This window comes from Laccaria bicolor, genomic scaffold (genome assembly GCF_000143565.1).
Source record: "Laccaria bicolor S238N-H82 LACBIscaffold_2 genomic scaffold, whole genome shotgun sequence".
In the NCBI taxonomy this organism is placed as follows: Eukaryota; Fungi; Basidiomycota; class Agaricomycetes; order Agaricales; family Hydnangiaceae; genus Laccaria; species Laccaria bicolor.
In genome coordinates, this window is record NW_001889873.1 from 2469727 (window position 1) to 2490364 (window position 20638).

Genomic DNA, 20638 nt, shown 5'->3' on the forward strand with positions numbered 1-20638 from the left:
AGGCTAACCAGTTCCCTTGAGCGGATCCCGACGTTATACGTTCCTCACCCCGAGCTTCCTCCGAATAAGAATGCTTTCAAGAGCCAGTTTTGCAAAACACTCCTTCCGTGGCGCGTCCAACGCCACGCGCTACGCTTCGACAAAGGTCAGGCTCACCCACTCATGGATGTGCCAATCCCTCACCATTCGGAACAGTCATTGCGCGAAACCTTACAGGACGTGATACCTGCGAAGCAGGAACAGCTCAAGAAACTCGTAAGTGTGCTGTCCTTCGCCACATCAACATTGACTAATTTAATATAGAAAGCGGAACATGGACAAACCGTCGTGGGTGATGTCAAGGTATATAGTTGCCCTCCGTATATATGATCTGCTCATTGTATACTATCTTTAGGTGGAAAACATTATAGGTGGTATGCGAGGTTTGAAGGCCATGCTGTGGGAGGCGTCGGTCTTGGACCCTCTTGAGGTGAGCTTAACTGAAACGGGTGGCGTGCCCCGCCACTGACCATAATCTTAGGGTATCCGCTTCCACGGGCTTTCAATTCCAGACTGTCAAAAAGTCCTTCCTGCTGCTCCAGGGGGAACTGAAATCATCCCTGAAAGCATGCTATGGTTGCTGCTAACCGGACAAGTGCCCACACCTGAACAAACGCGTCAATTATCCCAGGAACTCGCCGAAAAAGGCGAACTCCCGGTCTTTGTTGAGAAGCTTATCGATTCGTATGTTACTTCAAAAGTTATCCTACTCTTTTGACGAAAGCTTTGTAGGCTTCCCAAGACTCTCCACCCCATGACACAACTGGGTATGGGTGTCGCCGCACTGAACCACGACAGTTCATTCCAAGCGGCTTATGAGAAGGGAATGAAGAAGCAGGAATACTGGACGCATACGCTTGAAGACTGCATTAATCTTATTGCGCGCCTTCCGGCCCTTGCCGCTCGGATCTATCGCAATGTGTACAAACCTGATGCTCAACTTGCTCCAATTGACAAGAACTTGGACCTCGTCGGTAATCGTTGTCAACCTTTCCGTGTTGTGGTTAGTCGCTCATTTATTAAGGCAATTACGCGAATCTGCTGGGCTACGGTAATAACCACAGCCTAACTGAATATCTACGACTCTACATTGCCCTTCACGGTGATCACGAAGGAGGCAATGCCTCCGCACACACCGCGCGTAAGTAGCGTTATCCTTCTCATCATCTGTGAATTAATCTTTTCTTGGCAGATTTGGTTGGCTCGACGCTATCGGATCCATATCTGTCGTATTCCGCTGCGCTTTTTGCGTTGGCTGGTCCTCTTCACGGGTTGGTCGCTCATTAATATGCAACAAATTTTGGAGGAGATCCTGACTTGAAATAATAGCCTCGCAAATCAGGAGGTTCTCCGATGGCAGCTTGCCATGCAGAAGGAGATTGGAGATAACATCACTCATGAAAATATCAAGGATTATTTGTGGAAAACACTGAAGAGTGGTCAGGTTGTTCCGGGGTAGAGCTTCATTCTGTTCAATTGTGATGTTTTCTCATCAAACGGTTTAGTTATGGGCACGGAGTGCTCAGAAACCCAGACCCCCGTTTCATAGCCCTCCAGGAATTCTGCCAGTCACGTCCTGAGCTCAGAGAAAGCCCTATCATCAAGCTTGTGAACAAGGTTTGGTTTACATTAACTCACGGTTTATGATGCTCAATATTAGTTCTAGACTTTCGAGGTCGCTCCTGACGTGCTGAAAGAGCATGGCAAGACGAAAAATCCATACCCCAACGTCGATGCGACGTCAGGTGAGTCTCACCTCGATGTAACCGCTACTTCATGCTGAAAAATATGAAGGATGTGTACTCTATCATTATGGCTTGACCGAGTTCAAGGTGTGTAACGTTTGACTTTCGATGCTATCTAACAAATCTAACCATTTTATGTAGTATTACACGGTTATCTTTGGGGTTTCCAGAGGTTAGTCATAGATATTGATCAACCGTTCAATTTGTAACGGGATCTTCTCAGCGTTGGGTGCGCTCACTCAACTGGTGTGGGCAAGAGGTATGTTTTTTTTTCCACATTGCGATAGTTCATTATTGGCTGACCTTCTTTCAGCTCTTGCTCTGCCCCTCGAGCGACCCAAGTGTACGTCTTTTTTTTCGTTATATTCCACGTGCGTTATTGAAAGTTAAACCTTCATTCAGCACTCTCGATGGATGCACTGGAAAAACTCATCAAGAACCCATAAATCAGCAACAACAGTGGGTACTTTGGTCAAGAATAAACAGAAAACGGTACTACGAATGCCCTAGGCATATTAATACATACAACAACAGAGATTTGAGATCGAGCCAGACTGAAACGGGACGATAGTGGATGACAGCTAAGAACAACTAGTAAAGTAATCATATTTGACCACTTTGCCAGGTAATAAATATCATAGTTCCCTGTATAAATAGAAGAGGTCACGAAGCACACTCTTGAGGTACAGAAGAAATAAACCCGACTGAAAAAAGAAGGAAATTTTCAAGAACGAGAGTGGGATGAGAAACGTGAGCCATTAAAATCTCCTAATGTGTGACGGTTGACCTTGCTGCTGCTGCTGCTGAGGGGGTATTATCTGTCCTGGCGGCGGGCGCCCTCCATATCCGGCTGGAGGAGGAGCGGCGCCGTTAGCACCAATGCGAACTGCACCTTGTTGTGGAGGAGGTCCTGGCCTTCCAGGTCCAGGTCCAGGTCCAGCTCCAGCTCCGGGGGGGTATCCTTGAGGGGGAGGGGCATATCCGCCTGGTGGGCCAGCCTGACCAGGCGGGTAACCGCGAGGAGGCGGGGGACCTGTCTGTGGATAACCAGCGGGCGGACGATTTGCTGGAACGGGGCCGCCGGATGGGGGAGGACGCTGCTGAGGTGGGATGGGAGCGTTGGCTGGGCCTGGATCGCGAAGTGAGACGGGGGCTGGGCGACCAGCTGGAGCTGCTGCGGATGGTGGTGGCGGATTTTTCTCGGCGGCTTTCATGATTTCGTCACTTGGGGAGAAAATATGATCAATGTGTTGAATGAAGAAGAAGGTTGGAATATGAAACGTACTCGAGAAGATTCAAAGCAGCGCAAAGAACAACCCACTCTACGCAGTCCTCATTTCCCTCGCCAAGAGTCTGCCACACGGCCTTCTCCTCCGGGGTCTTTCCAGTGATGCTAATCCTCGTACCACCGCCATTGGGACCTGGAGGATTTTTCTGGATCTTACCAAACTCAATACGCTTGGGAGGGATGTTGTGGCCAGCGTAGGCAAAGTAGAACATACTCCAGAAGGCAGCATTGGGATTTGGCTTTGATATTTGGAAGAGAGGGAGATCCGGAGAGTCCGGTGATGGAAGAGAAAGCTTGTAAATAGGGGAAATGACGCCTGTGTTGGCGATGGACCACTTTAAGTTACGGGAAGCTTCGCAACGAACGAGGCGAGAAGAAGACGAGGAAGAGTGGCCTGGATCAGAAGCGGATGCCTTTCCTGGTTCTCTGGGCCTTGGAGGAAAGAGCTTGGCAACGCAGAGATCGCCTTGAGGAGATGGCGTCAAAAGATAGTTTTCCGAGTTCTGAAAAGACAGTGAGAGAGATAATGGATGATTGAGAAGAAGACTAACAAAGTTTGTATGGAGATAGGAGTAGAGAATATTAGAGGGCTGGCCGTGTGGAGTGACGATGAGGGTTGGGAGGTGATTTGGGATGGGCGGGTGACTTGGGGAAGTGTATACGGCGTAGATGGCGGCCATTACAATGGAGGGAGATTGGAAGTGAGCGTGACAAAGTGTTGATAGGGTGACTGTCGTGACTTGACCGTGATTGGTGGTGCAAGTGTGACATGTGTACCGTGATCTCGTTGAACCTGTCTGCATCGATTCAATCATCATGAAGGGACTGAAAAAGACTCTTGCAAGTCCCTTTATTTTTCAAATTCACCATTGCCTTTATAACTTGTTGTATAGCTGCGAAAAAGCTCACAGGACTCGGCATCTAGCAAGAAGGACTCCAAATACGCTGCTGCTTCTGCTCCCCCACCCCCGCCTCCAAACTCATCAAAGCCTGTTCCCCAGTCGGCACCTCCCTCAACCGCATACGCGACATCAACTAAATCTCTCTCTCCCGCATCTCCTCCACAATCTACACCCGATCGCAGATCACCAGCAGATACCCCCGCCCCTCCTATCGTCGTCGTCTCTTCAGATTCTACTTCCGAATCAGCACTTCGTCCTGGTTCTGCTTCCGATAGACATTCCCTCGGTCTCGACCTTGGAAATGCTACCCCACCACGAGCAACAACCCTTAACCGCCTTCGCGCCGGTCCCAAAGACACAATACCCATAGTCGGCAAACCGCCCAGGAAGCAACGCAGCAGCCGCTTTGTTGTCACAGAAAAGGTCGATATAGAACGCCTCCCTCCCTTCATGGGTTTGTTATTGCACTCCTCTCAATTACATTTTCCTTATCTCGTACTCCAGAAACTCCTCCAAGCGAACGACCTCATTTATTTATCAAGAAACTTCACCAGTGTCGCGTCCTCTTTGATTTCAATGACGCCAGTGCTGAACTCAAAGGAAAACAAATTAAGGCCCAGACTCTACACGAGATGCTCGAGTACATTACAACCCAGCGAGGTGTCATAACTGAAAACATATACCCAGAGGTGGTCAATATGGTGAATTCATACCCACCACCACTACCTTACACCTCTGACGGGAAGACATATAGTTTGCCACCAACCTCTTTCGCTCTATACCTCCCCCCGTAAACCCAACTGGAGATGCCTTTGACCCAGAAGAGGACGAACCCGTTCTTGAGCTGGCATGGCCACACCTGCAAATCGTTTACGAATTCTTCCTTAGATTCGTCGAAAGTCCAGATTTTAATACTAACATGGCGAAGCGATACATCGATCAACCATTCGTCCTGAATTTGCTCGAGCTCTTTGACTCTGAAGATCCTCGGGAACGCGACTTTTTGAAGACCACTCTTCATCGAATTTATGGGAAATTCCTCAATCTACGAGCCTTTATCCGACGTTCAATCAACAATGTTTTCTTCCACTTTGTCTACGAGACCGAACGCCATAATGGCATCGCCGAACTCCTGGAGATTTTGGGTTCAATCATCAACGGTTTTGCACTTCCCTTGAAAGAGGAGCACAAGATTTTCTTGACGCGCGTTCTCATTCCACTCCACAAAGTGAAAAGCTTATCCTTGTACCATCCACAACTGGCATATTGCGTCGTACAATTTTTGGAGAAGGATCCTGCATTGGCGGAGGAGGTAATGATGGGACTTTTAAAGTATTGGCCAAAGGTCAACTCGCCAAAGGAAGTCATGTTTCTCAATGAGGTAGAAGAGGTGCTAGACGTGACCGGCCCCATCGAATTCCAGAAAATTCAAGTACCCTTGTTCCACCAACTTGCTCGATGCATCAACAGTCAACATTTCCAAGTTGCCGAACGAGCATTGCTGTATTGGAATAATGAGTACGTAGTAAACCTGATGAGTGATAATCTCGCAGTTATCCTCCCAATCGTGTTTCCGGCTTTATATACCAACTCCAAGTTACATTGGAATCGGTGAGTTGGTCGTCCATTGGCTCCATATTTGTTTTGACAGTTTCATCAGCACAATACACGGCATGGTGTACAATGCCCTTAAATTATTCATGGAAATCAATCCTGATCTTTTCGATGAATCTATGCAACAATACAAACAACGAAAACTTGCGTTCGTATTGGTTTTTAAACCTTGGTATCCATCCCTAATGTTTTCTGTCCGCAAACAGAGAGCAGGAACATGCTGTGACTCAATATGCGGCGTGGCAGCAGCTGCGCGAGAGAGCTCTTCGCAACGCGCCGGGAGGAAAGATGCCTTCAGGTTATGTCGAACCCCTACGTGCACCACCACCACCTCCCTCTGCCATCGACGATGCCGACATCATGGATTTATCATTTGACCTCAATGCCGCATCTATGGAAGATGTTCCGGGAGACCTCGATGAGCAGGGCATTGAAAGAGTACCGACGGCTGATCCTGGCCTCGATGTACGTATTTCTAAAACAACGGTCGAGTCGCGCACTAACCTTTCCCGTCAGAGGCCCCTTCCCATCGTAGGACAACACGAACACTCCTCCATTGAGCAGGGTCTCCACACACGCCGTAAAAGTGTTCTACCAGGTAACGCGCATTGATTAGCAGTCTTTTTTTCTTTTGCTTATCGTCCACTCAGTTGACCCTACTGTTTTACGCGACCTACAAGCACATAGAAGCCTCGACGAAGGATCCGGAGGACCGCAGCAACTCCATTGATGCCCTTGTACTTATTTTTTCCTTACTGGTGGCGTTACATAGCATTTTTTTTTTTCAATGGAATTTGCTAGCTTTTTATAAAAGGACTTCGCTGCATTCGGACATGACGCTAGATCGGGACAATGACGCGAACGTCACGTGGTCTCTCAAAGGTTCCAGAGTATTCGCAAACATTCTGGCTGATTCCAAAGAGGAGCATATATAAGAATGGGGTTCAAATTCATTTTTTCCTCACATTTTCTACATTCCCTTTCATAATTCATCATGTCCTCCTCCTCAAAAGCTATTGGTATCGATCTCGGCACCACCTACTCGTAAGTGTTTTGCTTCTAATCGTTCCTCGTATCCGTTCTTGACTTTTTTTCTTTCCCTCTGCAGTTGCGTTGGTGTGTGGCAGAACGATCGTGTCGAAATCATCGCCAACGATCAGGGAAATCGCACAACTCCTTCTTACGTCTCGTTTTCCGACAATGAGCGTCTTATCGGTGATGCCGCAAAGAATCAAGTTGCCATGAACCCCCACAACACGTACGTAGTTTAGCGCTTGACTCCTTATCTCTAAAGATACTAAATTTTCTTTTAGTGTTTTTGACGCTAAGCGCTTGATTGGTCGCAAGTTCGACGATGCCGAAGTCCAGTCCGATCTCAAGCACTTCCCCTTCAAGGTCTTCAGCAAGGGTGGCAAGCCATACATCAAAGTCGAGTATCGCGGAGAGGAGAAGGAATTCGTAAGCATTATCCTTTTTCCCCACTTAACGATTGTCTGACTATCTTCCGTAGTCTCCCGAAGAAATCTCGTCAATGGTCCTCTTGAAGATGAAGGAGACCGCCGAGTCTTATCTCGGCACCACCATCAACAATGCCGTCGTCACCGTTCCCGCCTACTTCAACGATTCTCAGCGTCAGGCCACCAAAGATGCTGGAACCATTTCCGGCATGAACGTTCTCCGTATCATCAACGAGCCCACTGCTGCCGCTATTGCCTACGGTCTCGACAAGAAGGTCATCGGCGAGCGTAACGTTTTGATTTTCGATCTCGGTGGAGGAACCTTCGATGTTTCTCTCCTGACCATTGAGGAGGGTATTTTCGAGGTCAAGGCCACCGCCGGTGATACCCATCTTGGTGGTGAGGACTTTGACAATCGCCTTGTCAACCACTTCGTTCAAGAGTTCAAGCGCAAGAACAAGAAGGGTATGTAAACTTTCTGTCAGTTGTACTTAGACAGTAACTGATCGGCTTTCTTCCAGATTTGTCTTCCAACCCTCGTGCTGTTCGCCGTCTCCGCACTGCTTGCGAGCGTGCCAAGCGCACTCTCTCGTCCGCGACACAAACCTCCATTGAAATTGATTCTCTGTTTGAGGGCATCGACTTCTACACCTCCTTGACTCGTGCTCGTTTCGAGGAACTTTGTCAGGATCTCTTCCGTGGAACCCTTGAGCCCGTTGAGAAAGTTCTCCGGGACTCCAAGATCGACAAGGCCAACGTCCACGAGATCGTCTTGGTCGGTGGATCCACCCGTATTCCCCGCATCGTCAAGCTCGTTTCCGATTTCTTCAACGGCAAGGAGCCCAACAAGAGCATCAACCCTGATGAGGCTGTCGCCTACGGTGCCGCCGTCCAAGCTGCCATCCTGTCCGGCGATACCTCTGAAAAGACCCAAGATCTCCTCCTCCTCGACGTTGCCCCCCTGTCCCTCGGTATTGAGACCGCCGGAGGTGTTATGACTGCTCTCATCAAGCGCAACACCACCGTTCCCACAAAGAAGTCTGAGATCTTCTCGACCTACTCCGACAACCAGCCTGGTGTCCTTATCCAGGTGTACGAGGGTGAGCGTGCCCGTACCAAGGATAACAACCTCCTCGGAAAGTTCGAGCTCTCCGGTATTCCCCCGGCACCCCGTGGTGTTCCCCAGGTCGAGGTCACTTTCGACATTGATGCCAATGGTATTTTGAACGTCTCCGCGTCGGACAAGACCACTGGTAAATCGAATCGCATCACCATTACCAACGACAAGGGTCGTCTCTCCAAGGAAGAGATTGAGCGCATGGTCGAAGAAGCCGAGAAATACAAGGGTACGACGTTTTTCTGCCGATCAATAGCCTTCATTGCTGACTTTCTTTTGTAGCTGAGGATGAAGCTGCCGCTGCTCGAATCACCTCCAAGAACGCTCTCGAGTCATACGCTTACAACCTCCGTAACTCGCTGCAAGACGAGAAGCTCGCCGGCAAGTTTGAAGCTGCTGACAAGACCAAGCTCGAGTCTGCTGTCAACGATACCATCCATTGGCTCGACGCCTCACAAGAAGGATCGAAGGAGGAGTACGAGGAGAAACAGAAGGAGCTTGAGGCCATTGCCAAGTATGTTTTTTTTTTTACCACGCTTTCGTGCTCTGGTGTCTAATATGTTTTTTTTTAGCCCCATCATGCAGAAACTGTACGGTGCTGCAGGCGGACCGGGAGGTGATGGTGGCTTCCCCGGCGCTGGCGGCTTCCCAGGAGGTGCTGGTGGTGCTCCTGGTGGCTTCCCTGGCGCCAGTGAGGAAGGCCCTAGCGTGGAGGAGGTCGACTAATTGGTGTCTCTGCTTCAATCATTTTTCATCAACGCATCTTATGAGGACATGCTCAAAAAATTAATGACATCACATTTGTATCAGACTAGAATCGCATTTTTTCTATCACTCTTTACATTGGTAACATGCAAGAAGGAATTGAGTGAGTGAAACGATGAGTTGATTTGACCCTAGTAAGCGAGGTGAGATCACAGATGGTGAATTTTACGAAACAAGTTCGTCGTCCTCGCTTACTCCTACGAGTCTCTCAAGGCCAGAGTATACAAGGCTATATTGTGCAGTTGACGTGGCCCGTTGAAAATTTTGTCCTATTCTTGGAAGCGGCCTAGTTTGCTGCAGAACGCTCCATCGCTCGATGGACCATTTTTTTTGTTACAAGGCTGGCAGTACTATTTATCAGAGCTCATGCAGATGTAATCAACTCCACAGCTCAACCGTTTTCTGACATTGATTCTAATTACAGTGCATAAGTAGTACATGATTGGCATACATAAATAAAATAATCATAAAGGTCCGACAAGGAGGCATGGGCTGGGACGGACTTATGGGGGTTTCTTCGTCTCCCGGAATGGGGATCTTGACTTGCGTTGTACTTCTTGAAGCTCTAACCAAAGCTTGCGGCTTCCAGGTTCAGCGGAGCCAACAGAACTTGCTTTCGATCGCGGTGGACTATCTGCCCTACTTTGCGGACGTGCCAACGATGCTTTCGATCGCGCTGGACTATCTGCCCTACTCTGCGGACGTGCTGACGATGCTTTGGACGGCGTTGGACTCGATGCACGCGCTCCGAAGTGTGAAGGTAGAAGAGAATTGTACCCCGTACTTCGAGGTGGTCGCAGGAGACCAAGATTTCCGCCGGGTGCGCGGCCTACCGGATATGATGTTGGAATGTCTTTTTCATCATCATCATCAGGTTGGCGTAAAAAGCGACGTGGGAACAGATTGTGGTTTGTGGAGAGCGCTGAACCTGACGGATCTAAGGTCGGTCGAGCAGTGGGGAGACGGAGATATCGTGCACGTCTATACACGGCTTGTTATTACAGTGGTCACACGTAGAAAGATAGGCCACGCACGCTACAGCTTTTAGAGCTATTTTGGATCGATAAGTTTGAATCCACTTCGATATGAAATGGCCTGAGGTGTTTGTTCTCAGTGACCAGATCAAGTTCTTTTATAAACAAGACATACGAAGTGTACTTTGACGATCACGCTCACGCGCTGCTTTGGCTTGGAGAGCGCGTGGCATGGAATCTCGCCAAACTTTGAAGAATTTGAACTTGGTATGATTGGCGTGAAATCGAATAGCAGGGAGGGACTATATTGTGGCCGGTTATTATGTGGTGCTGTCAGAAATGCAGAAGCCAACCACATACTTTTGTCTTGGCAAGCCATATCCCAAAGGACAAAAACATCAGATTCTTCTGATTTTGCAGGATAACATCATACTCCTGCAATAGTGTCAGAAACAAGATCTGGCGCGAGAAACTCAGCTCACCATAGGCCGGAGTTTTTCGCTGATAAATTGATCTCTCCATTTGTCCCAAACAAAGGTAATAGTCGCAAGCTTCATTTGGTCTTCCTTTCGTTGCAGTGTTAATCGCCGATGACGCGTGGAACGTGCTGCGGCGAACCAGCGGTGGAACATGCGTCGAGTGACATCTAAAACAAAATGTATCATCTTCGAATGTGAAATGCAAAAAACCAACCTTCGCGCTTGACGAAAAGATAACTCTCCATCAAACTGAGCTCCTCAGCATGACGCACACACAATTTCTTCCACTTCTGAAAAGCAGCACTACGTCGGAATGAGTACCTGCCACATGGGTGTTATTGACCGACCGTTCGACCCACGTTTGGACAACGATGTCATATTTTTGAGCGACCTCTAACGCCCGAAGCTTCACTTCAACGACTCGGTTAGTCCAGTAAGTAAGGGCATTGTGTATGATACGCTGCAGATCACTTAGAGCCTAGGAGTGAACGTTTGTGATTGAACTCACTTTAGATATCCGCTCTTGCATCTCAGCGTAAGAGCGCTTTTGACTTGCCTCTCGTCGATATCGATTTAACCAAGCTGACTTTCAAATCAGGAGGCTTTTCAAAATAATCATCCTGGACGCACCATCAAAGATCGCTTTCTTCTTCGCAATCAAGATTTGTTTTAATTGCTGTTGTCGCTTCAACTCCTCTAACCGCTCCTTCCAGACCTTCCAGGCCTGTCGAACGGCGAAATACCGTGCTGCGAGACGAGCAGTCTTGGCCATCTTAAGCTTCTTTCGGAGAAGAACACGCCAGTACAGAGCGGTCTTATCCCGGACTTGAGCGGCGTCATATTGCACAGCAAAGCTCTGCGCATGTTTATGTGTTTCATAGACACGCATCCAACGTCGTATGAAGGTCGATGCAAGTTGTGAGTTAGGGCGTAGAGAAAATGCGACGGCACGGTCTACGGAGAGGTGAATACGAATGGAAATGACTTAAAGATTGGTGACCCGCACCTTGATTTTCTTTCCGCTGATTGAGTTGCGTTTGCCAAGCTCCCCATGTTACTTTCAAAAGCCGGGTAAGCTTAACACGAAGGAGTAAGTTCCCTCGTTCGCGAGCTCCCCATACACGAAGTATGGCGCGCAACAAAAGATCATTAGAACGAGCAATGTGTTTCGTGGCGCGTCTCTCTAGAATCTGCAGTTGCTCAATCAGAATAAATCCCCAAGTAGATTAGCCTCGACTCACGCCTATCTGAGTCAAAGATGATCTCCAGGAAAGCAGAGCGCGTTTCATGATCCAAACGGTATGATATTCCTTCGCACGTCGATCATCTTGCCTGGATAGCCATAACGTCAAGCAGGGAAAAATAATTGAATATGTTAACTCACATTCGTCTTCTCCAATTATCCACAATGTCACATGTGATCCTCATATTGACCTGTTCTACAACATGCCTTTCAATAGTCCGCAAAATGGCGAGCTTTTTCCAAGCAACAAAGCACTTTTTGGCGTCATTCAGTACGGCCGTCCTCGAAACCGCATCTGCAGTAGCCTCAAATGCATCGAGATTGCATAGCCTTTGTTTCCACCGTGCGTAGCAGCGAAATAGCAGATGGTGCGAGTACTGTTGCGATGCTAGACGTGATCGATGTAGCTGTCGCCATCTAGCCCATGCGTCCTTTTTGAGCTCGAGATCTCCCCTTTCCTTGATGTGCTTCATTTTCATTCGCATTTCATGCCGCCACTTGTCTTGGCGCCGTTCTTTGAGCTTCTTTTGCCATTTATGAAATGCAGTCCTTGTGTAACGATCGTCGGCAAGCCGAGCAATACGAGTGTGGAGGTCTCGATGTGAAGTGGCGATGTTCTGCCAGCGTTGAAGCGATAAACGCAGAAGAAGGTTGTCGCGAGCTTCAGATATTTGAATATTGGTTGTCTATTTGGCGTATGAAGCTTAAGCATTGACAGAGAAAGATAGAATAAGTTCGCACAATGATCCACTGAAATCCCTGTTTCCATATTTCCCAACACCGCTCCAACAGCCGATCCTGTCGAAATGTATCGGCGTCCTCTTCGTCGCGTTGAAATTTGATTTTTCTCCATGCGTCATCTTCGTTTACCACGCTGCCCTTGCGTTTCCGTGCTTGTGCGATGGCTTTACGTGCAACGTCAGCCGTGATCTGAGGTGGCATGTTGCGTTGAGCGCGGACTGTGTCGAGCCTTTCCAACGGGGGTGGCTTGTGGAAGCCGATGGGTGGGATCTGTGAAGGAATGACACGAGGGACGGGTTCCGAAACGTCGGACACTCCTGAAACCGATGCATTGCAATCAAGAGGGACCACAGGCCTTCGGGGCATGAAAGTATGGGGTAAACCATTTTCATTCAGCGTCGCTTCTGAATAATGAGAACGTCGTGATTGAGGAATTGACCTGAAAGCTCTGCGCACATGGGGATGCTTCGACTCGTCGATCAACGCGACGTCTGCGTTAAGTTGAACGCTGTCATTCTCGTGCGAGTTGAGAGTTTCCGAATCATTAGACGGGGGGTATAAAGGTGGTTTGAAGCTGGACATGGTGGTAGGCGTCGATGTTCGATCGTGCTTCAAGTCCGTGAGGTTTGCGACCGTCTTGGGGACTGAACTCACGGAGTTGTATTGGTCCTTGATCATCTTCCACTTGTCTCCCCAGTTCTTTCCTTTCAACGTTCCAAGCTTCAGAAGTTTTCCGTAGCAAACAACCTCATGAGGATCTAGACCACGTTCGTTCAAGATTTCACTGTACGCCTTGAAGACGGTAAGGAAAGTTGTGGCAGAGGGACCAGCACGCTGTATAACGGCATCGAGAAGTTCAACATCTTCGGCAGAGAGATCTTTGAGCTCTGGAACCATAGAACTTGTGGACATAGAGGATTCCGCCGTCTTAAGTTTGGCCAGAGACCTCGACGGGGAAGATACACGGGTTGGTTGGAATACAGCCATCGTGGGCAAGGCGAAGTCGAGGCAGAGAACGTGATCGCGTTGTTTGGCCATGTTTTCAGCTTGCTCCATTCAACACAATACAATACACATGGTTCTACATAATGCCAGCACTCAAAACTCTATATCCCACGTCCTCCACATTTCCATCGAATCGACAATCTGAACATCGCATGTTTTTCCGGGATCTTGGGACACTGCGCTAATGAAATGTGTCAAGCTGAAATCCATATGGTCTATAGACATTTCGGGCAACGCCCAGTTGCCGGGTGCTTGTCCAACATCTGGCCAACAGTGGACGTTGGGCTGAGTAAACTCGCGGTAGTCATGGGATGACGTCAAAAATCCAGGATCAGTACTCAGATACTGCGACGCATATTTGTTGGGAGTAGCATGATGCCGCTCCAGCAATGAAGAAAGGAACCGCGAGTAAAGGGCGGGAGTGTGTCGACCGTCTAAGGCAACGTCATCCGAACGCAAAATGCCAATCAGACGATTGACAAGGACTATTATCTGCTGTTGTTGATTCTCGTCAAGTAGGGGTAAGAGTTCTGGTCGCAGAAGCTGAAATCAAGGAAAATGAGCACGAGTATAGCGAAATCTTGGAAAGGCAATCACATTGATAAGAAAGGCCGCAGCGAACGACACGTATAGAAAATTAGCATCCATAGCATAACGTAAATATCCAGTTGGCGCCAAATGTTCAATAATGATATCAATCACATTGCGTGCTGCCGCGATAGATTTCATGACAACTTCGCAGCCCCGAGACAGCCCTCGTTTCGCAGAATGTTGGAAGCCGACGGAGAGAACGACAAGCTTCAAATAGGCGGTTATCCTAATAAGTGGTCAATTTGTTATCGAGCTCGTCTGGGCGATTCGACGAACATTCGTGTTGTGTTTCCACGGTAGTTACAAATTGGGAGTGCTAGCCTGATGTGAGATCTCCTCAGAGTTCATGAAGTTCGACGACTTACGCATAAAATAAAACTCTTTTGCGTATGCCGCATCCCAGTGTGCCATCTCTTGAGAGAGTCTTTCTTGAGATTGGAGCGCCGTCTTGACGATGTCGAAGTCCTGCAATAGGGTTTCTTTCTCTATTCGTCACAAGAGTCAACTGTGCGAACCTTTGAGCCTGGATGTTTGAGGCAAGCAGAATTTGCCTGTCTCCACTGCGCCATGATGAGAATTATTTGAACATAGGCGCACAGGTGGACATCGAATGGTGTATTCATCGGTGACGATTTGTACCAGTTTCGTGAGGTCCGTGCAAGGTAGTCATCCAGTGGAAGCATGGGCATCTTTCCAAATTGAATGGCATGAGAGCCGTCGACGCAATAACAATTCAGCCACGTCCTTGTCCTATTTAAAGCTTCGCGCCCATCGCAAGGATCGGGAGGTGGTTGATTTAATCCAAGCTCCATGGCCATCCTGTGCTCACTTTAGTCGCGAACGTCATAACTCAACTAGATCGGGCCCTCACCGAATGGCGACGCCCATCAACAACCAACTTCGATCCTCTTCCCATCTTTTCTTCGGTACAGGATACAGGGCCAATATCAAATATGCCTGACATACATCAACACCAATATATCCCTCAACCAGGGCTTTGCCAGCAGTGTCCCGCGCAATATCCATAGCCAGGAGATAGACGTCAGGACGAGCAGTATAATACCGAGATGCGGCGGCACAGACTATATGTATATTTATATATTAGGGAATCCAGACTTCAAATTCTGAAACTTCACTTACTAACAGTAAAGAGAAACGGAGAGCTCCAGATTAGATGTTTTGGCGTGTGCAAGTCTTCATCGAGAATGGAAAAGTAGGGCTGTCAAGTTGTTATTATCGAACAAGTACGAAAAGCATTTGTACCACGCACATTTATTCGCGCGAAGAAGCTTCCCATAAGTGTAAATTATTACCAATGATGTGGAAGCGCTGATGAATGACTCACATAGCAAAGAGCTCTGTGATATCGTCGGGGTATAGCGAGCAGTGTTTGACTATCTCTGGCGGATTGAGTCGATGTGCATGGCCTGCCACTCGAATCGTAAGTCTTGAATAGGAAATAAATCGAAGGGAGCGCTGACCAGCAGAGTAATAGGCAGCCGTGGCGTCAGAATATCTCCCCTTCCGTTTGATGCATTGTCCGGGATTACCTTCAATTCCGAGGACGCAGTGACATCAAACGAAATACAGGCTGGTTGATAAAAAAAACTTACCGTTAGCGGGGGTCGGCAATGGCCTTGACATCCATTCCTTTATTTTCTGCTCTTTCTTCAGCTTATCATACTGAAGCAATAGCTCCTCAATCTGACGATCCTGTTGTAGCGCCCTTTTCTGTAATTCTTCATGGGTACTTCGAAAAAAATATTAGTGGCGTTCATTACGAGTGACCCAGCAAAGACCTCACTCGGCTGCTTTGCGCTTTTTGCGCTCGCGGGGTTGACAGGGAAGATGTTTGGCTTGGCAACGCTTGCACTTACGTTCACCTTGCACGTATTCACACCTAACCTAAATAGCAGTTTAACGATATGCGATGGAACTTCTTCCCATGAAAAGAAAAAAACCTTGACGGATTTACAGTCAACACAGGCTCCAGGTCTGGCCAGATAAGAAGTTATAGTCAGTCGTCATGAATCAAAATGCAAGAGCCGCATACAGCTTGGAATACGAGGCGTTTGGTTGAGATAAGCGCCGGTTCTCACGTTCATCATATGTCTCAACGTTATCCTCGTCGTCTACTTGATTGGAGAAATGAAAGAGGCGAGAGCCGATTGCCGGTGCAGGCATGTCTTCGCGGGTGAACAAGAGGTTGCGAGAACTACAAGGAGGCCGGATCTGGCGTCAGAATCATGGCCTGCAAGCTGGCACGACGACACACCTTTGATGCAGGCAAATAAATGACACTAGTGGTTCCCTCCTTCAAATACACGCTTGAGGCTTGTGGGTTGCGTGAAGTCTGGATTCGGAACCGCTACAAATTTCGTCTTGTTAATAGATTTGGGGCCCTTCAGTTTCGTACCGAAGATAGCGGTGAGTTACATACAAATTACATACCAGGGCTGCCGAAGGTGGAAGGTGAGATCAACAATAGGTTGAGATACGTGATGGGGATTGTCTAAACATGACATCCGTTGACGGGATGTATGATGTGGTTCCGACTTGTTAGATGTAAGATCTGTTCAATGTTAGTTCGTACAATCTTTTGCAACTGATACTTACCAGCTAAACCACAATGGTAATGGAAACTCCGATAAGTCCGAGTCCAATCGTCCGACATGCATCCAGTTTTGCGTAAATTGCGTCCTAAGATGTCAGCAACGTCATCCATGTACAGTAAGTTTAGCTACCAGAGAACTACCTCTTACAAACCAATGCAGGGGTCGACCAATTACAATCAAGCACTTCCTCAACATGTGCTAGCAAAGGAAAGAAGTTTGATAAGGCGGAATTAGACTTGCCTGTGGAGGTGGATGGAAACAAACCGACAAAGCACAAAGCGTTGATACCCATCTGTGTATTATTTAAAACACATGTACAGAGTAAATCATCGATGCATTGAGGTTGGTCTCAAAATTTGCTTCAGTCGCTTCAGACACTGGGACTTGTCTGCATTTTGGGGTCTTGTCGTGGTGGGAATAATGACGTCACCAAAGAACACAGCGACAGTGCGAGAGACAAGCTGAAAGGCAGTGGGAGCGTTCGTTGCGGTCTTGGCAAGGAGCTGCGATAAGTGCACCCAGAGTCTTGACATCTGGATGCAGGGTTGTGTTTATATTGCTGAGATATGCCGTGGAGTGGGTTGTAGCTCCTGGAAGGGGTTGCTGTATCATAGTCCAAGCCAGTGCGATGAATTGCGACGTCAGCAAGGTCACCGGCACGTGCACACCACACTGAGTAATATGAAATTTGAGCAATGACCACCATCCGGCGTGGTGAAAATGCCTATATTACCATGAGGAGCAATTACAGAGCGAGGGGGTCGGGGGTTCACCAAAAAGAAAGAAGAAAGAGGACATACGGACTTTGAAACGGACATAGGCGCGGATACAGTCGCCTGAACCGACGACGTCGTTCTAGCTCTACGACCGCAAAGCGACGGATACAACAAAAGGAAAGACTCGACGACAGCGGAAGAGAGGATAGCATCTATGTTGGTTCTGTAACACCGCCGCATCCGAGAGCGCCGAGAGCGAACCATTACGAGAAAACGAGCTTTGATGGCGACCGTTATTTGTGTATAATAAGAAGCGGGTTGGGGCCCAAAATATGACGGCACCGTTTATAGACAGAACCTGAGTAGAACCTCAAGTTGTAAGCAGCTGGAAATTAACCCAGTACAGGCACGTTTTTCACTCTGAGTGAGTAACGCTGAATCGGTCAATCCTGTAGAATATGGAGGTCGAAAAGACCGTTGGTAAGCAGAAAGATGAATTGTTATGATGACACTGTCGGCGCGCAGGAGTGGAGAACCTCAGGGCAGATGGGTCACATAAGAAAACATTTTCACGTTTCACGAGGCGGCAAAAAGGTGAATCGGTGGTGCTAGAACGCTGAAAACAAGTTGAGACGAAGAGGCAATTGATGGGAAGGGAGTCTGAGCTCCAGAAGGAAATTCACTAGAGTCTGACCGTGAGAACATGTCATTTACGCAAATCACCAACGGAAATTTCAACCTTCTCATAATACCCCTCCCAATGACCTCCAACTTTATACCAACACATGACAAACAAGCTGGGTCTGTGTATTCAATTGACAATTTGCGGCCATCTGATGTTGCAACCACATAGGTCCCAGCTTGACGAAGCGATAGTAGAGGATCATTCAGTCTCCCCAACGCTACCGGAGATACCTAATCCTGACCTCAAGCTTGATTTCTCGGATATTATCGGCCCATCGAGTGCCGAGTGAGTATTCCCTACCCCAACTCCTTTGTTGTTGAGGGTACAAATGGAATGAACGAACGCCAGAGAAGAAAAGGTTCAGAAACGCGCGTCGAATGTCCTAAAGCTGGCAGAGAAAAATGAGAAGCTCAAGGCTGAGCTGAAAGCTATGACGGATAGGATCGAGGCAGCGGAGCGTAGGAAGATACAGCTCACGGAGCAGAAATTGGCGGAGGAGCTATCACAAGAAAGCTAGTTTTTCATGTTGTAGGCCGCGTTTGAACCACAGTGATCTGGCACGGTGTGAACTTCAGCTTCAACGGTTGACTGTGGGCCACAAGTCTAACCGTGATTAGATAAGATCACCTGGTTTATATTGATCTACTCCACATATAATTCCACACTGCTCACCGTTCGTCTCCTTTTCCTTTCTTTCTGATCCATCTTCATACCATTGCCACAGCATCATGTCACTTTCTGAACGTCGCGCTTCTGACCGACGAGGGTCTGGAATATCCTCACGTCGCCCATCCATCGATCCATCTAGACTCGTCCCAATGGACAAGTGTGTTTTCATCCGAAATATGCGACCCTTGTTTCTCATAGTTGTTCGACCACAGAACCACTCACGTCGCTGGGGGGGACGACTTTAATGTGGTCTTCATTGGCGCAGGCAACATCATGTTCGGTCCGCGTATCTGAGCCCGCACCAGTCCAGGTCTAACCACAATTCTAGGATCTGAAGAAGGACCATGGAATCACTCATTCCGTCTTGAACAGTAGGTCAACGTCCGAACCCAGCCTTTCCAACTTATCTTCACTTCAATCAACAGTAAGCTTGGTCGGCGCCTCAAAGTAGTCGCTCTAATCGACCCGGCCATCGAGCGTGCCACAGCGGTGCTTCAGAAGAAGTGCGACTCTTTCGTGGTTTCTGCGTATCAGGACACTCGTGTCTTTAAGACTCTTGAAGATTTTGTCCGTACCATGTCTTCACGTGAACGCCCACGCGCCATTATTGTCGGAAGTCCTCCCATGTTTCGCGGTTCGTCGGCACCTGGGCGTGACATCGAGCTCCAGATTCTCAAGCATTTTCCCGGAGTTGCTATGTTCATCGAAAAGCCCATCGCCACAGGACCTGTGGGTGAAATTGATGACGCATATAAGATTGGAAAAATGATAAACGACACCAAAACTATCTGCTCCGTTGGGTAAGGATCCAATTCGCGACTTGGCTTGTGTTTCTCACAAAGATTGATCCTCTCGTAAAGGTATATGCTTCGCTACCTCAAGGCAGTTCAAATGATGAAACAGATCATCCAAGACAACAACTTGACGGTCATGAGTACCATCGCCCGCTATGCGTGCGCATACCAGGCAATTGCAAAACCTGATTGGTGGGACAAGTCAAAGAGGCAGGATTCAACCGTTCCTATGCTTTAAATCAGCCGCAGCTGACCATATTGTAATCAGTGCCGGACCCATCATTGAACAAGGAACTCATTTTTGCGATCTCTCGCGTTACTTTGGCGGTGAAGTCGACATCTCTTCGGTTCAAGCTCATTCCCTGGAGTGGCACGAAAATGCCGGCGGGTTGTCGAAGATGTCTATAGACGAAAGCAACATTGCTTCAGAGAACCGTATACCCCGAGTCACTGCAGCGACATGGTAAATATACCGCCAAATACGAGTCGTCGGTAACTTACTCATTCCGACACCAAGGAAATATGACAGCGGCGCTGTCGGTAGTTTCACGCACGTCGTTGCATTGCAGGGAACGGACTACAGCTGTGAACTCGAAGTTTATGCAGATGGCTATTCTATGAAGTGATTCATGCACTCTGGAACATACATTTGATGGATACTTACCTGAGACACAGGCTGGTTAACCCATATGTTTCGCCTGTGCTCTACGTTCGAAAGCCAGGGGATGACAATGAGACAACCATCAGATTCCACGATGACGACCCGTTCTTTTCTGAGATTTCCAACCTCATCGACATCATCGAGGACATTGAAGAGGAACCCGAAGCTGCCCAGATCCTAAGTTCATACGATGGCAAGTCCAACCCTTTCTTCTCACCCAGCGCTGCGCTAAGCATTGCATCCCAGACGCGGTACGTACGTATGAATTCACTTGGGCCATTCGTGAGGCGAGCGAACGATCTCGGGATGCAAGCTTGAAAAGAGCAGCGGGGAGCCATTAATTGAAAGGGCGCGAGCATACGCAGAATCAGTTTTTTCTTCTTGAACTAGCAATATATTGTACACTATTTGTTTACAAAACAAGTTCCGCGAGCAACTGCTGAATCAAGATGGGCCGAGGTAGATAGTTTTGAGCAAGGCGAGGTGCGTGTATGATTATATATGTTCGGAGTGAAAGTAATACAACCATTTGAAATGC

The 20638-nt window shown here is 48.1% G+C and overlaps 8 protein-coding genes across 8 annotated transcripts; 5 read left to right on the forward strand and 3 right to left on the reverse strand.

Moving 5' to 3' along the window:
* Nucleotides 1–67: 67 nt before the first annotated feature.
* LACBIDRAFT_188044 (uncharacterized protein) lies at nt 68–2476 on the forward strand. The gene is made up of 17 exons (XM_001874788.1): nt 68–145; nt 196–255; nt 304–342; nt 395–469; nt 521–723; nt 772–1013; nt 1064–1180; nt 1232–1310; nt 1369–1494; nt 1545–1656; nt 1706–1784; nt 1834–1871; nt 1926–1956; nt 2008–2043; nt 2098–2127; nt 2187–2243; nt 2295–2476. The coding sequence occupies exons 1-16, from the start codon at nt 71–73 to the stop codon at nt 2228–2230; spliced, it is 1386 nt and encodes a 461-aa protein (XP_001874823.1). The 5' UTR covers nt 68–70; the 3' UTR covers nt 2231–2243; nt 2295–2476.
* Nucleotides 2477–4325: 1849 nt separating this feature from the next.
* LACBIDRAFT_229206 (uncharacterized protein) lies at nt 4326–5965 on the forward strand (the record flags this gene model as incomplete). The annotated part of the gene is made up of 4 exons (XM_001874789.1): nt 4326–4428; nt 4479–4675; nt 4729–5585; nt 5635–5965. Coding segments are annotated over 4 exons (1488 nt in total), but the record flags the coding sequence as incomplete, so codon positions are not given.
* Nucleotides 5966–6574: 609 nt separating this feature from the next.
* LACBIDRAFT_171471 (uncharacterized protein) lies at nt 6575–9000 on the forward strand. The gene is made up of 7 exons (XM_001874790.1): nt 6575–6632; nt 6697–6846; nt 6902–7046; nt 7099–7510; nt 7567–8391; nt 8445–8676; nt 8735–9000. The coding sequence occupies exons 1-7, from the start codon at nt 6583–6585 to the stop codon at nt 8886–8888; spliced, it is 1968 nt and encodes a 655-aa protein (XP_001874825.1). The 5' UTR covers nt 6575–6582; the 3' UTR covers nt 8889–9000.
* A 430-nt stretch (nt 9001–9430) lies between these two features.
* LACBIDRAFT_305927 (uncharacterized protein) lies at nt 9431–13351 on the reverse strand (the record flags this gene model as incomplete). The annotated part of the gene is made up of 13 exons (XM_001875331.1): nt 9431–9908; nt 9962–10022; nt 10077–10203; nt 10262–10336; nt 10384–10547; nt 10595–10683; nt 10728–10840; nt 10889–10962; nt 11011–11334; nt 11387–11570; nt 11622–11712; nt 11765–12309; nt 12365–13351. The coding sequence occupies 13 exons, from the start codon at nt 13349–13351 to the stop codon at nt 9431–9433; spliced, it is 3312 nt and encodes a 1103-aa protein (XP_001875366.1).
* A 111-nt stretch (nt 13352–13462) lies between these two features.
* On the reverse strand, nt 13463–16144 carry LACBIDRAFT_305928 (uncharacterized protein; the record flags this gene model as incomplete). Its single annotated transcript, XM_001875332.1, has 14 exons — nt 13463–13912; nt 13967–14186; nt 14237–14276; nt 14326–14425; nt 14476–14779; nt 14832–15042; nt 15101–15179; nt 15231–15249; nt 15306–15387; nt 15442–15510; nt 15574–15710; nt 15765–15865; nt 15922–15955; nt 16014–16144. The coding sequence occupies 14 exons, from the start codon at nt 16142–16144 to the stop codon at nt 13463–13465; spliced, it is 1977 nt and encodes a 658-aa protein (XP_001875367.1).
* Nucleotides 16145–16276: 132 nt separating this feature from the next.
* On the reverse strand, nt 16277–16770 carry LACBIDRAFT_305929 (uncharacterized protein; the record flags this gene model as incomplete). The annotated part of the gene is made up of 4 exons (XM_001875333.1): nt 16277–16328; nt 16412–16532; nt 16577–16660; nt 16716–16770. 4 exons carry the CDS (start codon nt 16768–16770, stop codon nt 16277–16279), a joined length of 312 nt encoding a protein of 103 aa, XP_001875368.1.
* A 1224-nt stretch (nt 16771–17994) lies between these two features.
* On the forward strand, nt 17995–18493 carry LACBIDRAFT_322144 (uncharacterized protein; the record flags this gene model as incomplete). The annotated part of the gene is made up of 3 exons (XM_001874791.1): nt 17995–18092; nt 18145–18261; nt 18325–18493. 3 exons carry the CDS (start codon nt 17995–17997, stop codon nt 18491–18493), a joined length of 384 nt encoding a protein of 127 aa, XP_001874826.1.
* A 211-nt stretch (nt 18494–18704) lies between these two features.
* LACBIDRAFT_305931 (uncharacterized protein) lies at nt 18705–20441 on the forward strand (the record flags this gene model as incomplete). The annotated part of the gene is made up of 9 exons (XM_001874792.1): nt 18705–18802; nt 18858–18925; nt 18974–19016; nt 19071–19445; nt 19506–19649; nt 19708–19902; nt 19957–20061; nt 20115–20293; nt 20347–20441. 9 exons carry the CDS (start codon nt 18705–18707, stop codon nt 20439–20441), a joined length of 1302 nt encoding a protein of 433 aa, XP_001874827.1.
* Nucleotides 20442–20638: the final 197 nt, after the last annotated feature.